Source organism: Acinonyx jubatus, chromosome E3, assembly GCF_027475565.1.
Source record: "Acinonyx jubatus isolate Ajub_Pintada_27869175 chromosome E3, VMU_Ajub_asm_v1.0, whole genome shotgun sequence".
Classification (NCBI taxonomy): Eukaryota; Metazoa; Chordata; class Mammalia; order Carnivora; family Felidae; genus Acinonyx; species Acinonyx jubatus.
The window spans coordinates 34,292,591-34,310,869 of NC_069398.1; the positions used below are offsets into that span (position 1 = coordinate 34,292,591).

The 18,279-nt window shown below is 65.6% G+C and overlaps 1 protein-coding gene across 2 annotated transcripts in view; it reads left to right on the top strand.

The window, feature by feature from the left end:
- Nucleotides 1–18,279, top strand: part of TTYH3 (tweety family member 3) — a 28,521-nt gene that overhangs the window by 8,540 nt on the left and 1,702 nt on the right. Inside the window, exons 2-14 of one of the 2 annotated variants that reach the window (XM_027042365.2) lie at nt 5,570–5,739; nt 5,894–6,005; nt 6,140–6,360; nt 6,649–6,744; nt 7,881–7,953; nt 8,242–8,317; nt 10,423–10,478; nt 11,127–11,219; nt 13,281–13,373; nt 14,413–14,549; nt 16,233–16,406; nt 16,926–17,001; nt 17,673–17,749. In XM_027042365.2, coding sequence (XP_026898166.1) covers nt 5,570–5,739; nt 5,894–6,005; nt 6,140–6,360; nt 6,649–6,744; nt 7,881–7,953; nt 8,242–8,317; nt 10,423–10,478; nt 11,127–11,219; nt 13,281–13,373; nt 14,413–14,549; nt 16,233–16,406; nt 16,926–17,001; nt 17,673–17,749 — 1,454 coding nt within the window. The remainder of the gene's footprint in view (nt 1–5,569; nt 5,740–5,893; nt 6,006–6,139; nt 6,361–6,648; nt 6,745–7,880; nt 7,954–8,241; nt 8,318–10,422; nt 10,479–11,126; nt 11,220–13,280; nt 13,374–14,412; nt 14,550–16,232; nt 16,407–16,925; nt 17,002–17,672; nt 17,750–18,279) is intronic. The other variant, XM_027042366.2, reaches the window with a different exon arrangement.

Sequence of the window (18,279 nt, forward strand, 5' to 3'; positions counted from 1 at the left end):
TAGGGCTGGGGTTGGGGTGGGCAGCTTCGGAGCCCCCGTGAGGGACTCCAGCGGGGCAGGGGCTCCCCAGCCTGGCTGAAGGCTGTGGTGGCCCACAGAGGGGTTGAGCGTGTGGGCGGCGCTCAGGGGCAGTTGCTGAGGGCATGGAGGCCCCCCTGTGGGGCCGCGTCTCCGAGGAGATGGTCCGTCGGGGGTTCTGACCTGTGCTGCATGTGCGGTGTGCTCCTGGGTGCAGCGGGTGCACGGATGGGCCGTCCCAGGGTCCCGTGTGGCCACCCTGGCCTGGTGGCCTCGGGCGCATCAGTGTGGCCTGTGCTGAAGCTGAGCCCGGTGTCGCGCACAGGTGGGGTGCACGTGCCTGTGCGCTGACTGGCCGTGGTGGGATGCTGGAGCCTCAAGCCCTCACGCCGTGGTCTCTGTCTCTGGACGGGGCCAAGCCTCCTGCTGCAAAGCTCTTCCGTAAGGCTTCATGGCATGCTGTGGGCCCTCCCCTTACGGGGCTGGCTTGGGGCCCCCTGTACTCTGACTGCCGGCAAGCCTGGGGCTGAGCCAGGGACCCCCACCCCCGCCCCGCCCTGTGCAGGGAGCTTGGGCTCACATGGAGGACGGCTGGGGTCCTGGGTCCCTCATCAGGCCTCCTGCCTGGGCCGGGGCCTGAACGGGGACAGGGAAAGGCTTTAGACTCCAAGCTCTGGCTCATCGGGTATTTCCAGAGCGGATGGGGGCTTTGGGGGACCATGAGGCATGGAAGAGAGTGTGTGGGCACAGGCCAGGGCTGCAGGGGCCTTGAGAAGGAGGGGGTGGTCCAGGGCCGAGAGATGAGGTGAGCCGTGGGGCCAGGAGCGGGGGGTGGGCCCCGCCGAGGCCTCACTGGGGGCGCCCGCACGGAGCCCGGTGCGTTCTTAGCGCCTCAGGTGGCTGGCAGCCAGCACTGTGGCCAGCGGTCAGGACACGGGCCCAAGCATCTCGCCTCGCCTGACCGAGTGCTGACATCACTTCCATCACAGACGGAAAATTCCATTTGGTCGGAGCCCAGATGCTGATCAGGCATTTCCCATTCTCTTTCTGAATGGAGAATGGACCCCGGGGCAGTGAAGGGGACGGCAGCCCAGGGGGCGGGGGGGGGGGGGGGGGGGGGGGGGAGGGGTGGTGAGGGGGGGGGGGAGGCGGGGCTGTCTCCTGGAATCTGGCGTCGGGAGGCGGGGGCAGAGGGCACTCCAGGCACCCCCAGGCCTGGCTCGTGCACCCAGGTGGCGACGGGCTCTGCAAGTTCACCGTGATGGGCTATGCCCCGCCCAGCTCCGGTGCCCTCCTGTGTGAACCGGGAGGGTGATGGCACCTTCCATGGGGGCTGTGGGAAGCTGCTGTGGTACAGGCCCCGTAGCCTGATGTCCTGCCAGAGAGAGAGCTCCCCAGCTTCTCGGACCTTGGGGTGGGGAGCCGGGGGGCCATGTTTCTGCACGCCCACTGTGTGCCAGGCCTCAGTGCCAGAGGGGGCACTGCCCCAGCTAAATCGATGAGCTCAGCAAGGCCTTTCCTTCCTGGGGGAGGTGTGGGCAGACAGACCCAGCACAGAGATGGTAGAAATAGGGTCCCTTCCTCATAGGAAGGAGGCTTCCTGGAGCTGGGCAGACAGACCAGGAGGGGATGAGATGGAACCTTGGATGCCTGGCTCCCAGCATGTAGGGTTACAGGGGTGAGGTGGGAGTGAGGTGGGCACCTGTGCTTCTGTCTGCCATTGCCTCCAGAGAAGCTTCTGGAAAGTAACTCACCCCTTTGGTACCCAGGACACACGATCATCATCAAGCCTGGCCCTGGGGTTCCTGGGGCAGTGAGTGGTCCTCCCCTAGCCCCTGCCCTGCGAGAGGCAGGGATGGGACGGGAGCGTCCTCCGCCCCCAGGCAGGCGGCCCTACCTGTGTGCGAGGCTGCTTCTCGCTGGCCGGCTGCCTTCCCCGCTTCCCCGTCTGCTCCAGCAGCCAGGTGCTTGGGACGCCCTCCCCTGCCCACGGCCACTGGGAGCTTCCAGCCACGGGCTGCTGTGATCACAGGGTGACACCTTCATGTGCACGTGGGCGAGCATGTGTGTGAATATACAGGTGTAGGCGTGTGTGTGCGCGTAGGGGCACGTGCTCACCTTGTGCGTGAGCAGCCCTGGACCACTGCCCCCCCCCCCCAGCAGACAAGGTGCCCACTCTCTGCCCCCAGCCCACCAGGCTGTGTGGTGACAGAGCGGGCCCTGGGGGTAGCAACCCCTGGGGACCCTCACCTTTCTTGGGGGACCCCCACGGGGATGGTCTTCTGAGCGTTTACAGGGATTCGCTTGTGTCACCCGCTCAGGACAGTGACGCACCCATCTCCACTCTATAGGTGGGGAAACTGAGGCATGGGGGTGCGGTCCCTGACTCAAGGTCACATCTCTGAGCCAGGCTGGGCAGCATTTGAACCTTGCTGCTTTGGCTCCCTGGGCTGTCCCGCTTGGGCAGCGGTTTCGGGGTGGCTGTGGGGGAAGGGCAGAACACGCCTCCCTTGCACCTCGGTCCAGGTTCTCGGCCTCCCGGGGCCCATGTGACCCAGTCATCAACTGAGAGGGGTCTGGCACGGCTGCCGGGGACCCCCCTCCCACAGGGGGGGTGGGGAAGGCTCACACACTGCACAAAGGCAGACATGGGGTGCGGAGAGCAGCAGGGCCTGACCGGAGACCGCACGGGGCCTCTTACGTGGTGGCAGAGCCGGGCTCAGACCAGGGGCCTCCCACGCTCAGCTGAAAGGAGCTACTAACAGGATTCTGGTTCTGTTTTAATTACAAAGTTGGTACAACTTGGTGGTTTAAAAAAAAAAAAAGAAAAAACCCGAAAAAGACACACAACAAGAAACAAAACAAACCAAATCAAAGCCGTAGGAGGACACCCAAGAAAGGTACAGCGTGACTCCCGCCCACAGGGGCACAGCACCTTCCAGACTCAGCCTGTGGTGGCCTCTGCCCATGCTGCTCTTCCCTGACCTTCCGGACAAGGACGGCCCCCGCCAGGGAGGCGGCTCGGGTGCTCCCACCTGTCCGTCTCTTTCTGGTCTCCATGGCCCAGCTGGAGTCCAGCAGCTCCAGGCACCCTGGGGCCCTGGCATGGCTCCCCCCGCCCCCAGGCTCCCCCCAGGCGCTAGGCCCCCCCCCCTCGGCCCCCAATTGGCCGGCAGTGCGGATCTTACCTTGGGTTTCTCATCTGGCAAACGGGAGTGGGTGGTCCCGGCACCACTGAGGCAGCGATCTGGGCCTGTGAGCACTTTGATGAGTCGTGATGTCCCCTTGGCCAGGCTGGGTGGGCTCAGGGCCCCAGCTGGGGGCCTGTTTGGGTTCTGCCTGCCCTGGTCCCAACTGCCCCGCCTCGGGGCAGGGGTTCCTCAAGAGGATGTGTGTTGATGCATGTATTTAAACACCAGCACCGAGCCATCCGTGTCCTGGACTTTCCTGGATTGTGTCCAATTGGGGGAGGGGGGAATCGGGCAGGAGAGGAGGTGGCACCGTGGGAGGGGTGGGGCTACTCCAGCCAAGGCCAAGGGAGGTCAGTCAGAGCAGAGAGTGGCCTCCAGGGGGACCATCTGCACAGGATGGGGGATGGGCAGGGGCTCATTCTGGGTGAAGGCTTCCAGGTGGAGGTGTGGTGGGCCTCTGAGGGTTTGGGGGAGGGGAGGAGCCTGCAGGCAGGACCGGTGACAGGGGCTGGAGGGTGGCCTTTGTTATGGAAGCACAGAGGTCCCAGGGGTGGTGCTGTGTTCTGCCCTTTGCCTGTGAGGAGGGGATGGGCAGGGCCTGTGGCACCCCGGCCAATGTCCGGCCTGTGCCTGTGAGGGCAGACCCTGGGAGCCTGGAAGAGTGCTGTTGCAAGCACTGCGATGTGTATTGACACGCAGGGCGGGGTGGGGCGGGGCAAGGGCGGTGCCGCCTTCCAGGACCCTTAAGGTGAGCCCCCTCCGTGATGGCCCCCCCGGCCTGTGACATGCCCCGATTCCTGCCCGGAGGCCCCTGGCTGCGTCCCGGGTCTTGGGAACACCCTCTGTGACTTGAGCGCGGCTGACAAGGTGGCCCTGGTACCGGCCCCCCGGGGGCCTGCTTCCCTCCCACCCTCAGCTTGTGAGCAGGGGCGGTTGGGACCCAACGGGCCGTCCTGCCAGGGCAGAGATGGTAGGCACCCTCAGCCTGGAGGAGCACCGGAGGGTGCCAGCCCCCAACGCCCGTTGCGCCCCGGCAGGGCAAGGCCGTGGCCTGTGACTCCAGCTTCATGGCGTCACCCCGATCTGCCCCTGGATGGTGCCTCCCTCCTGTGCCTCGTGGGGGAGGCCCGAGGCCCAGCCTCCAAACAGCTCCTGGCTCCCTGGGCCCCGGTGTTGCTCTGAAGTGTGGCTGCTCGGTGCCTCCCTGGTCAGGCGGGAGGGGCCCCCCCAGGTGTGGGGGTGGCCAGGGATGGTGAGCCTGGTGGGAGACCTTCGGGGCCAGCGGGCTCCTGCGAGGGCAGGGAGACAGCCGCTGGGCGCCAGGGCGTCTGCGGCTCAGCCTGTCTTCCCAAGGGGGCCCTGAAGGGGGCAGGTGGGCAGCAGCACCCCAGTGTTCAGGCCTGGGGAGGGAGGGTGTTTCCGGGGCCCAGCGTCTCTACGGCACTTCCAGTGTGGACTGAGAGCCAGTGTGCGGTGGTGAACCTTCTGTGTGGGACTTACTTGTCTCCCCCCCCCATGAAGTGCACGTGGTCAGGCCCGGCCTACAGTGCTAACAGGCCACGACTCCCACCCCAACAAGGGACGTGTGCTGAGGCCCCAGAGGTGCCATGACACCGGTCCTTCCTCCGTATCTTCTCTGAAGCCGGCTTCTTTACCAGTAAAATGGGGAGGGGGGGCGCTGGGCCAGGTAGAATGACGAGTGTGGCACCCAGGGGAGGCAGCGCTGGGCCTACGGCATGTGTCCCTGCTTCCCATGGGGGATGCTGACCTTGGTGCCGGGAGAGGGCCCAAGGGGGCACTTCCTCCTCCCCTGGTGACTCCCGGGACGTGGCTGGATAATTCTGGGCCTCTCAGGCTGCCCCGGCCCCAGGGGCTTGCAAAGGTGGCCAGGTCCAACTCAGTCTCTTGCGGGCCTTCACCGAGACCCTCTGCCAGCCTCTTCTGGGGAGAGCACTGCCCCATTTTACGAAAGAGAAGACCGAGGCTCTGCGAGATGAGGGGGCCTTCCTCGGCGATATGGCCATCAGCAGCTGTGCTGGCCCTTCCCGGGGGCTCCTGCCCACCCAGCACCTCCTTACTGGGCTTGGTCAGGGACCCCTGTTTGGACCTGTCCTATGTCCTGCCTTGGGCCCGGGGGCCCAGGAGGTGAGGGGGCCCCCGCAGGGAGGGGCACAGGGCCTGGGAGGACCCCATGGCCGTGCCCGTCTGGCTTCTCCGAATGTGGCTTGGGTCCGGGACAGGGCTAAGGACGGGAGTCAGTCGAGTGTTGGGAGCCTCTGTCCCCCGAGCTGGAGGACGGTCGGGTGGGAGCCCGGGTGCCGGCGTCCGCACCTCCAGCGCCGCCTCCCGGCCTCCCACAGGCGCTGCTGCTGCTGGGGGCCGCCGCGCTGGCCTGCCTCGCCCTGGACCTCCTCTTCCTGCTCTTCTACTCTTTCTGGCTGTGCTGCCGGCGGCGCAAGAGCGAGGAGCACCTGGACGCCGACTGCTGCTGCACCGCCTGGTGCGTCATCATCGCCACGCTGGTCTGCAGGTGAGCGCGGGGAGGGGCCGGGCTGGGGGGGGGGGGGGGAGGGCGCGGCAGGGAGGGGCGGCCCGATGGAGGCGGGGCCTGACCGGGAGGGGCGGGGCCGGGGCGGGCCAGCGAGGGGCCCGGCCGCGCCCTCAAGAGCCCCGCCCCGTCCCAGCGCCGGCATCGCCGTGGGGTTCTACGGCAACGGGGAGACCAGCGACGGCATCCATCGGGCCACCTACTCGCTCCGCCACGCCAACCGCACGGTGGCAGGGGTCCAGGACCGCGTGAGTGGCCGTCCGATGGGGAGGGGGGCTCTGTGCCTGCGCCCCGTGTCTGCGTGCCCGAGGGGTGGGCGTGTACGCGGAGCGTGCCGGGAGTGGGTCTGCGCCCGGGCTCACCGGCCCCCGGCCCGGCGCAGGTGTGGGACACCGCGGCCGCGTTGAACCGCACGGCAGAGCCCAGCCTGCAGAGCCTGGAGCGGCAGCTGGCCGCGCGCCCAGAGCCCCTGCGCGCAGTCCAGAGGTTGCAGGGCCTTCTCGAGACGCTGCTGGGCCACACCGCGGCCATCCCCTTCTGGAGGAACCCGGCTGTGTCCCTGGAGGTGCTGGCCGAGCAGGTGGATCTCTACGACTGGTACAGGTGCGGCTGGCCCTCTTTTCCGTCCGCCCCGCCTGGCCCCTACTGCCTGGGTGCTAGTCACCCTCCACGGGCTTGTGGCCTTCAGAGCCTGGTGTCACAGTTGTTACGGGTGGGACCTCCGTGTTCCCGGGACTTCTTTTACCAGAACTGATCCCAGCCCCATATCCCAGAGCTGCCCGCGGATGCCCCTCTGGGCCCCAGGCCGCTCCCTCAGCTCTGCCACGCCTCCCCGAGCAATGCCCGCGTCCCTGCGCCCCACGCACACCCACACCCACCGTGTGCCCACAGGTGGCTGGGCTACTTGGGCTTACTGCTGCTCGACGTGGCCATCTGCCTGCTGGCGCTGGTCGGCCTCATCCGCAGCTCCAAGGGCATTCTGGTCGGGTGAGTCTGTGGGGTGGAGGGGCGGAGGGCAGGGGTGAGGTGCCCGCAGCACCTTCTCCCCTGAGGCAGCCCTTCCCTCCCCACCCCCATCTGTGGGTCTGGCCACGGGTTTCCCACCACGGAAGCCAGCTCCGGCAGTTGTCCTGGGGCCCTTGCCCCGTGCCCCTGTGGCGGGCACATCTGCCCTGTCCGTCCTTGATTCCTGCTGGGCTCCCGCCCCGTTGAGCCTGCGTATCGTAACCCAGACACCTGAAGACCTGTCCGGGTCACCAAGTCACGGGGACACCAGAAAGTCAAGCTGGCCACGTCCCCGGCCTGGAGGCAGTCTGGGCTCGTCGCCCTGCTGTGCCGCCCACTCACCTGGCCACCTTGGGCCGGTGGCTTTTTGGCACTGATAACTCTGTCTCGTCCTCCGAGAGACGCGACAGTGCTAGCTGTCTGCGGGTAGCAGCTGTCGCTTCCTCACTGAACAGTTGAACAGCCGTGTCCTGCGCCCTCCCCGGGCCGGGCATGGGGAGAGACCAGTGAACAGGCGGGCCCCTGTAGTGCCTTGTGTCCGGTGGGGGGGGGGGGGGGCGCTGCTGTGGAGGAGAGGAGAGCAGGTGGGGGTGGGGGGACGTGCAGGCGGGCAGGCCAGTCTGCAGCGCGTGTGCTGCGCAAGGAGCCCTGGCAGGGAGGGGACTGGACGTCTGACCACCAGCACGTGGGCCTGCAGCGAGGGGTGTGAGCGGCAGCAGGGAGGCCTGAGTGCATGGACCGCAGGGACCGGGGAGGCAGGTGAGGCCGGGCCTTGGGCGAGACAGGTGTGAGCCCCGTGGGTCTGGCCCAGGCTAACGGGCCCCTCCGGCCACGCTGTGGAGAGCAGGGTGAGGGCTGAGACGCGTCACCTGCTGGCCGGGGGGGGAAGCAGGGAGACCTTCCTTCCTGGCCCTCCCCTGAGCCCCACCCCAGCCCGCCCCAGGTGGGAGGGAGACGCATCTGTGCCCAGCCTTCAGGTGGCTCTGGCGAAGGCCAGACCACGGAGGAGCCACAGCCCCCGTGAGGGCAGACCCCCCCAGATGTTCCTTGGGGACCCGGCCCTCTGGCCTGCAGCCACCCCAGCCTGGGGGTCGCTGATTGGCGTTCTTTGCCCCAAGGGTTTGCCTGCTGGGGGTCCTGGCCCTGGTCATCAGCTGGGGCGCACTGGGCTTGGAGCTGGCCGTGTCCGTGGTGAGTGGCAGAGGAGAAGTATGATCCCTGTGTGCTGGGCCTCGGCGTGAGGTGGGGGGGCTGGGGAAAGTCCTACTCCTCTCCCTTCCCGCCCTACCCTGGGGTGTCGAGGTTCCGCGAGGAGTGGGGACCTTCCCATGGGCACACAGCAAGTCAGTGCGTCCCCACATCCCTATTTTACCTTCTGGAGCTAAAAGTGAACCCGGGAGTCAGGCTCTATCCCTGAGAGCTGAAGGCTGTGGGGGCTTAGCCTGGTCACCCCATTTGCCTTGCCTGCACCCGTCCCAGGGCTCCAGCGACTTCTGTGTGGACCCCGACACCTACGTGACCAGGATGGTGGAGGAACACTCCGTGCTGAGTGGGGGTGAGTCTGAAGCCGGCACCCCGGCGGCCAGGCTGGGGAGACCCAACTGAGTGAGGACAAGGCATCCTCTCTCTCGTGGGCCCTTGGTCTAGGGGAGGCAGGACCCACGCACGTCAGGAAGCTAGTGAGTGAACAGGAACACCTGTGAGTGGCGGGGGGTGGGGGGCTCTGAGAATGAGGACAGGTGCTGTGTGAGGCCAGATGACGGGAGGGGTGACGGTGGAGGTGGGTGACAAGGGAGCGGCAAGTGACGACAGGCTACTTCAGAGCAGACAGTGTGGCCTACCAAAGAGGTAGTATTTAAGTTGAGCCAGGGAAGGCTGTGTGTCTTGTGCAAAGGCACTGGGGCAGAGACAAACCCAATGTGTCTGTAAGGCAGAAAATAGATCCACTGTGAGAGGAGAGGATGGGGAGGCCAGCAGGGACAGGTCGAGGAAAGGAACTTGGGCTTAATTCTAGGGGGTCCGTTGGAAGTGGGAAGCCTGGAGAAGACACGGCCCATGGTTCAGTTTCTTTTTCAAAGTTTCTTTGGGCTGTGGGAGCAGCACAGAGGTCAAGCAGGAAGGCGGGGAGGTTGTGGTGGTTCTCCAGGCAGGGGACAGGTGCCTTGAGCCAGCAGGGCGAGAGGTGAATGGGGACGTGCCGTGAGGGAGCGTGATGGGGCTTCTGAAGAAGCAGGATGTAGGGAGGGAGGAACTGAGGCCCTGTTCTCTGTCTGAGCAGCTGTCCTCACAGGAGCCGTGGACTGAGCTGGGGGCAGAGAGCGTGTCTGGGGCTGGGTGCGTGTTGACCATCTCAGGAGGCAGGTGCAGGTGGGACTGGGCTCGGGCGCGGCCAGAGCTGGACGGTGCTAAGCTCATTGTTTGCCTTTGCTGTGAATACCGTGTGCTCCTTGAGAGAAGAGTCGAGGGACCGTCCCCCCAGGGATAGGAGTTCTGCGTGGCCTTAAAACACTGGCCCTCCCGGGACTGTCTTCTCCTCTTTGCCCAAGAAAGCCACAGAGAGGAGCCTGTGGTCAGGTTTTTAGCTTATTTGGTTGAAGGAACCGTTTCCATCTAAGCCAGAGGAGCCCCCACAGTGGGGGAAGGTGGATGTGCCCAGCTCAGAGCTGGCAGGACTGGTGACAGCTGTTACCACCGCTGTCCCTGGCCCCGGTGCCATCAGCCTTTCGGGTCCTCGCTGCCCAGGGCTCTGGGGCCGTTGGCAAGTGCGAGCAGCCCCCGGCCTCACATGAGTACAGGCTCCTGCCTGCGAGCCACAGGCCGCCCCTCGCGGGCCAGGCAGAGCCAGGTGGCCCACGTGAAGTGGGTTTTCACTTAAGCTTGGTGGGAGCCCAGGCCCGAGGAGTCAAGTGTAGGAGCCCCGTGGGAAGCTGCCCCAGACTGCGGCCAGCCCTGCACTTAAGCCCTTGCTCCTGGTCCCTCCCCATCTTGCACTGGGCCCTGGAGGGACCCCAGAAGGGAGGCACCTGGAACTCCAAAGCCAGTGTCCACTGCTTCAGGGAAGGGTCCTGAGGGGCCAGAGAGCGTTGTGGGGGGCGCGGGGGCAGGCAGAGTCCAGGGCTCCTCCCTCAGCCGCAGCCAGGCTCAGGTCTCCTAGGGTTTTTTGAATCCGAACCGTAAGTGAATCCCCACCTTCGGACATCGGACACTGGATCGACAAACTGTTTTAAGGGTGATGAGACAGGCAGGCCCCCCGAGTCCTGGGTGCTCCAGGCTGCAATGTATGGGCTGTGCTACCTCCTCTTTGGGGCGATGCTCTGGCCCAAGAACTATTATTCTGCCCAAGTGACCCCCGAGCAGATGCATCCCCGGGCGTCTTCTGACCCCTTGCCTACCTCCGGTGCCCTGTCTGCTGCTCCAGACGGAGGGGAGGGACAAGGGCTGCACCCAAGAGACCGCTGTGCATGCTGCAGGGACGCTGCCTGGGGCGGAGGGTCTGGGCGCTGGCCCCGGGCTCTCTGGAGGCCACATCCCCTCTCACGTGTGCTCGAACGCACGCAGGCACCAGGTGCAGACACACGCACGCACGGACGCGCGCACGTAGGCACATGAGGTACACGCAGACGGCCGGCCTCACTCGGCCACCCCAACCTCTCTCTGCAGACATCTTGGAGTACTACTTGGCCTGCTCGCCCCGTGCCTCCAACCCCTTCCAGCAGGTGAGTGCCGGGGGTGCTCCTGCCCCGGTGCGGACGGGAGGGGGCCACACGGGCCCTGACCCCCACGGCCCCCAACCCCTCTCAGACGTGATTGGACCCTGGGACCCGAGGAGCAGCCGGATGAAGGCCACACTGACATCACTAACTGGCCCCGGTGTCAGCGCCCTGATGCCCTCGGTGCAAGCCTTTTGGGGTGGACGGCCTACTGCCCCGAAATACCTGGGATTCCTTTCATTTCTTGGGTTCCCCTGGGTGGCCCTGCAGAGCGAAGCCAAGCGTCGCCCTGCGGGAGGGGTCCCGTGCCCATCTCTGAAATGACGGGACAGGTGTCGTCAGGGTGGAGTTTGGAGGGAAACCCTTCGGTCCCCTGCCTGTCACTCCACGTGACTGCATGGCCCTCTGGGGTCCTGAAAAACCACCTGTTTCAGAGACACCATGTTTTTGGTGATCTGTCTCATCTCTGCGTACGTGGGCAGGCTCGCGGGGAGCCAGGGAGGGGTGTCCCGCGGGCCCACAGAGCAGAGTGCCCACGGGCTGGCGCAGGCCCGGGGCAGCGGGACTGGCAGACCCGTGTGGGGGGGGTGGCCCTAGGGTGGGAGAGACGGGCTGGCCCTGCCCCTGCCCGTCAGCTGCCTCTCTGTGGAGCAGAAGCTGTCTGGCAGCCACAAGGCGCTGGTGGAGATGCAGGGCGTCGTGGCCGAGCTGCTGAAGACCGTCCCCCGGGAGTACCCGGCCACCAAGGTGAGTGGGTGGGCGGCGGGCCAGCTGGGGAGCTAGAGGGCTAGATGCTGCGAGGGGCAGTGCCCCCTGCCGGGCTCCTGCGGAGGTCCCTGCCTCTTCCACACCCTTCCCGGCGGTGCCCTCCCTTCTCCCCTGCGTCCACCCTTCATCTCCCTGGACAATTGTGGGAGGCTTTTAAAACCAGGTCTGTTTCTTACTTCTTTTTAACGTACGTATGTGTATACGTGTTTCTCGGCGTTTGTTTATTTTTGAGAGAGAGAGAGCGCGAGCAGGGGAGGGGCAGAGAGAGAGAGGGAGTCATAGAACCCGAGGCGGGCTCCAGGCTCCAAGCCGTCAGCACAGAGCCCGACGCGGGGCTCCAACCCACGAGCCGTGAGATCATGACCTGAGCCGAAGTCGGACGCTCGACCGACTGAGCCCCCCAGGCGCCCCTCTATTTTTTATTTTTAAAGTAATGCATGCTGTTTGAATTCAAAGAAATAAGGAATAATAAGGAAAATAGGGACAGATGTGGGAACAAAGGAAGGTCCACCCCCGAGCCCGTAGGGGTGTTCCGGGAATTGGAGGGCTGATGTTCTGGGGCCTGAACACTTCACCCCACACCTTTGCTACCATGCTCCTGGCAAATCCCAGGCTCCCCGTAGGTGCCGGTCAGCACATGGGAACCCTGCCCGGCCCGTGCGTACCACTGCAGAGTGGGCACGGCTCGGCTCTCAGCCTTTTTTGTGTGACCAGCTGGATCTTCTGTAGTAAAATCACGAAATTTAAGTTAAAAGCGCGCATGCATGTTACAGTTACTTCCTATTTCTGGTATAGCCGGGGCGTCCCCTGGGTGTTTTGCAATTGAGCGGATAGGTAGGTACGTCCTTGTGCTGGGGCCGCCAGAACAGACCGCACGCCGGGGGCTTAGACAGCAGAGATGGATTTCCCGACACTTCTGGAGGCTGGAGGTCAGGGGCACGGGCCAGGGCACGGGCAGGGCTGTGACCTCCTGAGGCCTCTCTCCATGGCGTATCGGCACCACGTTCTCGTGTCCTCACGCCCGCGTCCCTCTGCGCGTGTCTGTGCCCCGACCTCTTACAAAGACGTCAGTCCTAGTGGATTGGGGCCCACCCTCGTGACCTCTGCTTACCCTAACTACCTCCTTAAAGGCTCCGTCTCCAAATACGCATTTTGAGGTATTGAGGGTTAGTAATGCATATGCAACATGAATTTGGGGAGCAGGGACACAATTCAGCTCCTAATAAATAGTGAGTTTTGTCATCCTGAAATCCGTTTCTGACTCACAGAGCGTTCCTCGCATATGTGTTATAAAAGGCAGTGCTGGGGGGCGCCGGGGTGGCTCAGTCGGTTGAGCGTCTGACTTCGGCTCAGGTCATGATCTCGCAGGTTGTGAGTTCAAGCCCCGTGTCTCGGGCTCTGTGCTGACAGCTGGTAGCCCGAAGCCTGTTTCAGATTCTGTGTCTCCCTCTCTCTGCCCCTCCCCTGCTTGCACTCTGTCTCTGGCTCAAAAATAAATAAACATTAAAAAATAAAAAGGCAGTGCCAGGTCCAGTGGTCGATCTAGAGGAGTTGCTGTCGACCCTGAAATGTGTCTGTGAGGTCATCTCTCCATGGAGAAGATGTGGCTGGAGGTGCCCACGTACACACAGACACACGTGTGCACGCACAGACATGGACACACATGCTACAGGATCCGGCTCGTTCTGTACAGAGGGTTCGGATGACGTTTTGTCATTTAAAATGCCATGAACACTTTCCCTTTCACTGTTCTGTAAACTGAGATTTGTAAAAGAACCAGACCCCCGTCAGAAGACACGTGGGTATTTGCCGCCTCTCCTGTTTTGACAGGCATCGGTGGGTCCTACTTTCCCCGCTCCACTCGAATCCTCAACAGTCCCCCTGAGGCCAGGGCACAGATTCTGGGGTCATCGTTTCTAGAAGCCTGGGGTCCTCAACGCCTGTTCCAAGACCACGGGTGTGGGTGGACAGATACATGGGGGCTCCCAGGGGCCTGTCCTCCTGACTGGTGCTGACCTTGTGTGGCACGTGTCCCCCCAGGACCCCCTGCTCCGTGTCCAGGAGGTGCTGAACGGCACAGAGGTGAATCTGCAGCACCTTACCGCCCTGGTGGACTGTCGCAGCCTGCACCTGGTGAGGGCCGGCCTGGGGGGGGAGGCCCCCTGGGGGCCACAACGAGGGGGGGGGATGGGGGATAGGAGGAAGCAGCTGGGGATATGGAGCAGGAAGGAGCAGCTGGGGGCAGGAGGGAGCAACTGGGGGCAGAAGGGAGCAGCTGGGGGGCAGAAGGGAGCAGCTGGGGTTATGGAGCAGGAGGGAGCAGCTGGGTGCAGGAGGGAGCAGTGGGGGGCAGCAGGGAGCAGCTGGGGGCAGGAGGGAGCAGCTGGGGGGCAGAAGGGAGCAGCTGGGGTTATGGAGCAGGAGGGAGCAGCTGGGGGCAGGAGGGAGCAGCTGGGGTTATGGAGCAGGAAGGAGCAGCTGGGGGCAGGAGGGAGCAGCTGGGGTTATGGAGCAGGAGGGAGCAGCTGGGGGCAGGAGGGAGCAGCTGGGGTTATGGAGCAGGAGGGAGCAGCTGGGGTTATGGAGCAGGAGGGAGCAGCTGGGGTTATGGAGCAGGAGGGAGCAGCTGGGGGCAGGAGGGAGCAGCTGGGGTTATGGAGCAGGAGGGAGCAGCTGGGGGCAGGAGGGAGCAGCTGGGGGGCAGGAGGAAGCAGCTGGGGTTATGGAGCAGGAGGGAGCAGCTGGGTGCAGGAGGGAGCAGCTGGGGGACAGGAGGAAGCAGCTGGGGTTATGGAGCAGGTGGGAGCAGCTGGGGGCAGGAGGGAGCAGCTGGGTGGCAGGAGGGAGCAGCTGGGGGTCAGGAGGGAGCAGCTGGGGGCAGGAGGGAGCAGCTGGGGTTATGGAGCAGGAGGGAGCAGCTGGGGGCAGAAGGGAGCACCTGGAAAGGCAGTGGGAACAGCGGGTAGTAGCTTGAGGGTCAGGGGAACAGATGGGAGCAGCCGGGGGTGTGGGGCCTCAGGAGAACGGGAGCTGACCGGAGGGTGGTGAAGTCCAGGGCGGTCCGGGCTGCCGCGTGCCGGGCCGAGGCTCTGGCGCGTCCCGTCTCAGCCCGCCCTCCCTGTCTCCCTCCCGGTCCGTGTGGCCTTGCTGTTGCCGGGCCGTCTGGCCTCAGGACTACGTGCAGGCCCTGACGGGCTTCTGCTATGACGGCGTCGAGGGCCTCATCTACCTGGCCCTCTTCTCCTTCGTCACAGCCCTCATGTTCAGCTCCGTTGTCTGCAGTGTGCCACACACCTGGCAGCAGAAAAGGTGAGGGGCTCAGAGCTGGCCTCAGGCCATCCTGCGTGCCGGGTGTTTTAGGGACGTGCCTCTGGACACCCGTGTTCTGGCGCCCGGAGACAGGAGCAAACGCCCCCTCTGCTCCGGACACTCTGCAAGCCTCCGCAGCGCTCTGAGAGTAGAGAGGAGCTCCCGGCCCAGGTGACGTGCGAGTCCAGAGCAGGCGGGGAGAGCCGGGGCGTCCTTGCTGCCGGTGCTGGCTCCGTGCCCCACGCCCTTCCCCGCCTCTGACCGGCTGGCCTCGGGGTGTCTTGTCCGTGTCCCCGCCCCGGGGCGTAGATGTGCAGGGCTTGTGTGTGGAAAGAGCAGCTGGTTGGCCGTGGGGACTCGGAGCTTCTACAAGGCAAGGCCCCAGGTGGCCACGGCCTCCGTGGCCCGTTTAGCCGGGTGACCGGGATGGCCGCTACTACCCACGGGGCCGTGACGCTCTTGTCTTTGAAGTGGGGTGCCCGGGAGCCCCTGCCTTAGTCTCCCTGATCAGTACTAGGTTGAGTGGTCTCCGGAGGAACCGGGCCCTCGCCTTGCCTGGGCCCCACACTTCATTGCCCAGACTCCCCGCCTCCCTTCCCACTTATTTGGGCCGTGGCTGCTTCTTGGTGGCCTGGCTCAGAGGACAGGCAGCTTAGCTCAGGTCTCTTCCCTCTGTTGTTTGCTGTGGTGATCCTGCCAGTAGTGGTGTTAGTGGTGTTAGTGATGGCGGTGGTGGTGGTGATGATGGTGGTGATGGGGACAACAGGGGTGGCGATGATGGTGATGGTGGTGGTGGTGGCGGCGGTAATAACGATGGCAGCTGTAGGGAAGTGGCTGAGAGGACAGACCTGGAATCACGTTCCCTGGATCCAGATCCCGGTTCTGCCTTTGCTTATAGAATGACCCCGGGCAAGTCACTTGAGCACTCTGGGCCTCCGGCGCCCAAACTGTAAACGCGGGTTGTAAAGAACCCGCCTCTCGGGGTCGGGTAGGCACTAGATGAACCGCTACGTGTAAGGGCTTAGCCCCGGGCACGGCTGGGAATGGACACATTCGCCAGCTGCTACCACTGTCCTGCTCCTCTCGCCGCAAGGGGCTCAGAGAGGACGCTGTACGCTCGCGGTCACCCAGCTGGTGGTCAGGAGGCGGGACAGGAGCCTCGAGTCCGGTCTGGGAGCGTACCGGACGCGCGGGGCCTGCGGGTGCGCCAGAGGCCTGGCCCCGGCCACCCGCCTTGCCTCACCTCGCCCCGCCTCGCCCTGCAGCTCCCTGGGCACAGTGGGTAGGAAACGTGCAGCAGAGCAAGAGGGCTGGGCTCAGGCCTCCCGGGGACGCACAGTCCCCGTGGGCTCAGGCCAGCCAGAGATGCAGGCAGAGACCTGCAGGGCCAAGAGAGGCCACCCCCACTTCCGGGCACCCCACTCTCTGCCCCGCGGGAGGGACCGTGGCCCCTCGTGCTCATAGGCAGACCGCATCCGGGTGTACAGGCTGAGGCACGGGGCCCTCGGCGCCCCCGTCTCAGAGGATGAAGCCAGGGTGACCTGCCCACGGTCCCGTAGTCCATACCTGACCAAGCCGGGGTCAGAACGAGGTGTGTCTGCATCTGAGCCGACCCCACACGGGCCTGGCGGCTGGCCGCTTCGGGTCCGGGTCTGAACCTGCGCCGGGTGTCCTTCCCTGCAGAGGCCCTGATGAAGATGGGGAGGAGGAGGCGGCCCCGGGGCCCAGGCAGGCACACGACAGCCTCTACCGCGTGCACATGCCCAGCCTGTACAGCTGCGGGAGCAGCTACGGCAGCGAGACCAGCATCCCAGCTGCGGCCCACACCGTCAGCAACGCCCCGGTCACCGAGTACATGTGAGTTGCGCCGGGAGCCGGAGGGGGGTGGGTAGGCGGGGACGGGGGCGCAGGCCGTGCGGAGCTCCGTGTGCCCCGCTGCGGGAGAACCTGGGAGGGCCAGAGCAGGGGCCGGTCGGGCAGTCAGAAGGGGCCTCCCTGGGCGCTGCCCGGGCTCTGGGTGGGGTCGCCCAGGCAAACCAGGCTCGCGGCCACGATGAGGCTACTCGGTTAGGTGGAGGGTGTGTGCGAAGGGTGTGGGGATGCCGTGGCCGACAGCCCGGGGCCGGCCGCGTGGTGGGTGGGCATCCGGGTGGGCTCTGGCTGGGCTGAGGCAGCCTTGGGTCGAGCCCTGGGTTACTGTGCCAGGGTCACGGGCGCCTCAGGCCCTTGCTGGGGGCCGCATGCAGGGTGGCGACGAGAACACACAGGGCTGGAGAGGGCCGGGCACAGGTAGGTGGGCACAGAGTCTGCCTGGCTTCAGAAGGGTCTCTGCTCGGCCTGTGGCCGCTCACAGCCCCTCTCCCCTCACGACCGCAGGAGCCAGAATGCCAACTTCCAGAACCCCCGCTGTGAGAACACGCCCCTTATCGGACGCGAGTCCCCGCCGCCCTCAGTAAGTCTCAGGCCGGGGCGGGGGTGCTGCGCGGCTGCCTCGGCGGTCATGTCGCTCTCGCGGGCAGTGCGGGCCCGGCGGCGTGGCGAGGAGCCTCCAGTGCTGGGGCCGGAGGAGGCGGGGCCGGGTGGGCCCACGAGCTGGCCTTGAAGGTACCCTGAGCCCCAGCCGCCTGGCGGGCCAGCTCGACCCTGAGGGGCCCCGGCTTCTCCTTTCTCACACGGGCCCGCTTCCTTTCATTTCCTCCGTTGACTCCCTGAGCTCAGCCCGGGACTCAGCCTCTGGCACTTCCAGCCGCTGTCCCCTCTGGCCTCGCTGAGACAGAAAAGAGGGGACAGGGTGGTTTGGCACCCAAGAGAAGGAAGTTGCAGACTGACGGGCCCCGGTGGCCTTGCTGGACGAGGTGGGCTGCAGAGGACAGGGCCAGAGAGGCTGAAGGCCACCCGCTTTCAGAGGTGGGCGCGTGTGCGGTGGCCCCATCCTGCCCTGCAGCCGCCGGGGCGCCCTCGACCCGGACCGGGGCCGTGTGGGCTCGCGGGCCAGGTAGCCCTCGTCATCGGCACCGTGCTCTGGCCCCCCACAGCCTGCTGCGGGCGGGGCCTACACCCCGGCGTTGAGGCCGCCCTCTCTCTCTCTCTCTCCTGCACCCCTCCCGCCCCGGGCCCTCCTAGCGCTATCTGGCAGGCTGGCAGTTTAAGCCCATGGATAGTGCCCGAACGCTGTGGTGGCTGTACCCTCAGAGTGACAGGTACTGACCCGCCCCAGGTGCCCTGCCCTGCACCGCCTGCCCACTGCGCCTCTCTCCGCCTCATGCTGTCGGCTCACTGCTACCCCCTCACCAGCGCGGGCCCTGGGCCCACGTGACATGCCCCAGGGCCGTCGCAGCTCAGCAGCTGCCGGGCCAGCTCCGGGTCCTTACAAGCCTGTGAGCTCGTGAGCTCCCAGCCCAACCAGAGACCTCGTGCCGGCCTCCGGCCCGTGACCCTCACCTCAGGGGCAGTGAGCCCCCTCCCTGCCCCCGGCCCAGCTGCAGATGGCCCCGGCCCCTCTTGTCACCTCCCAGCAAGGAGACCATCTACCAGGCCCCTGGGTGTGCCTGCGCCTGGCGCCTGGGCTCAGGGAGGCAGAACACGGGTGAGGTGGCACCCCGGGGTGCCCTTGGGGTGCCACCGTGCATGTTCAGAGGTGCACACAGGCGCATGCAGGCAAGCGTGCAAGCTGTCCCCGGCCGTGCCCACACGTCTGCGCGGGCCTGCTTGGGCTCCTTCAGGGCTCTGG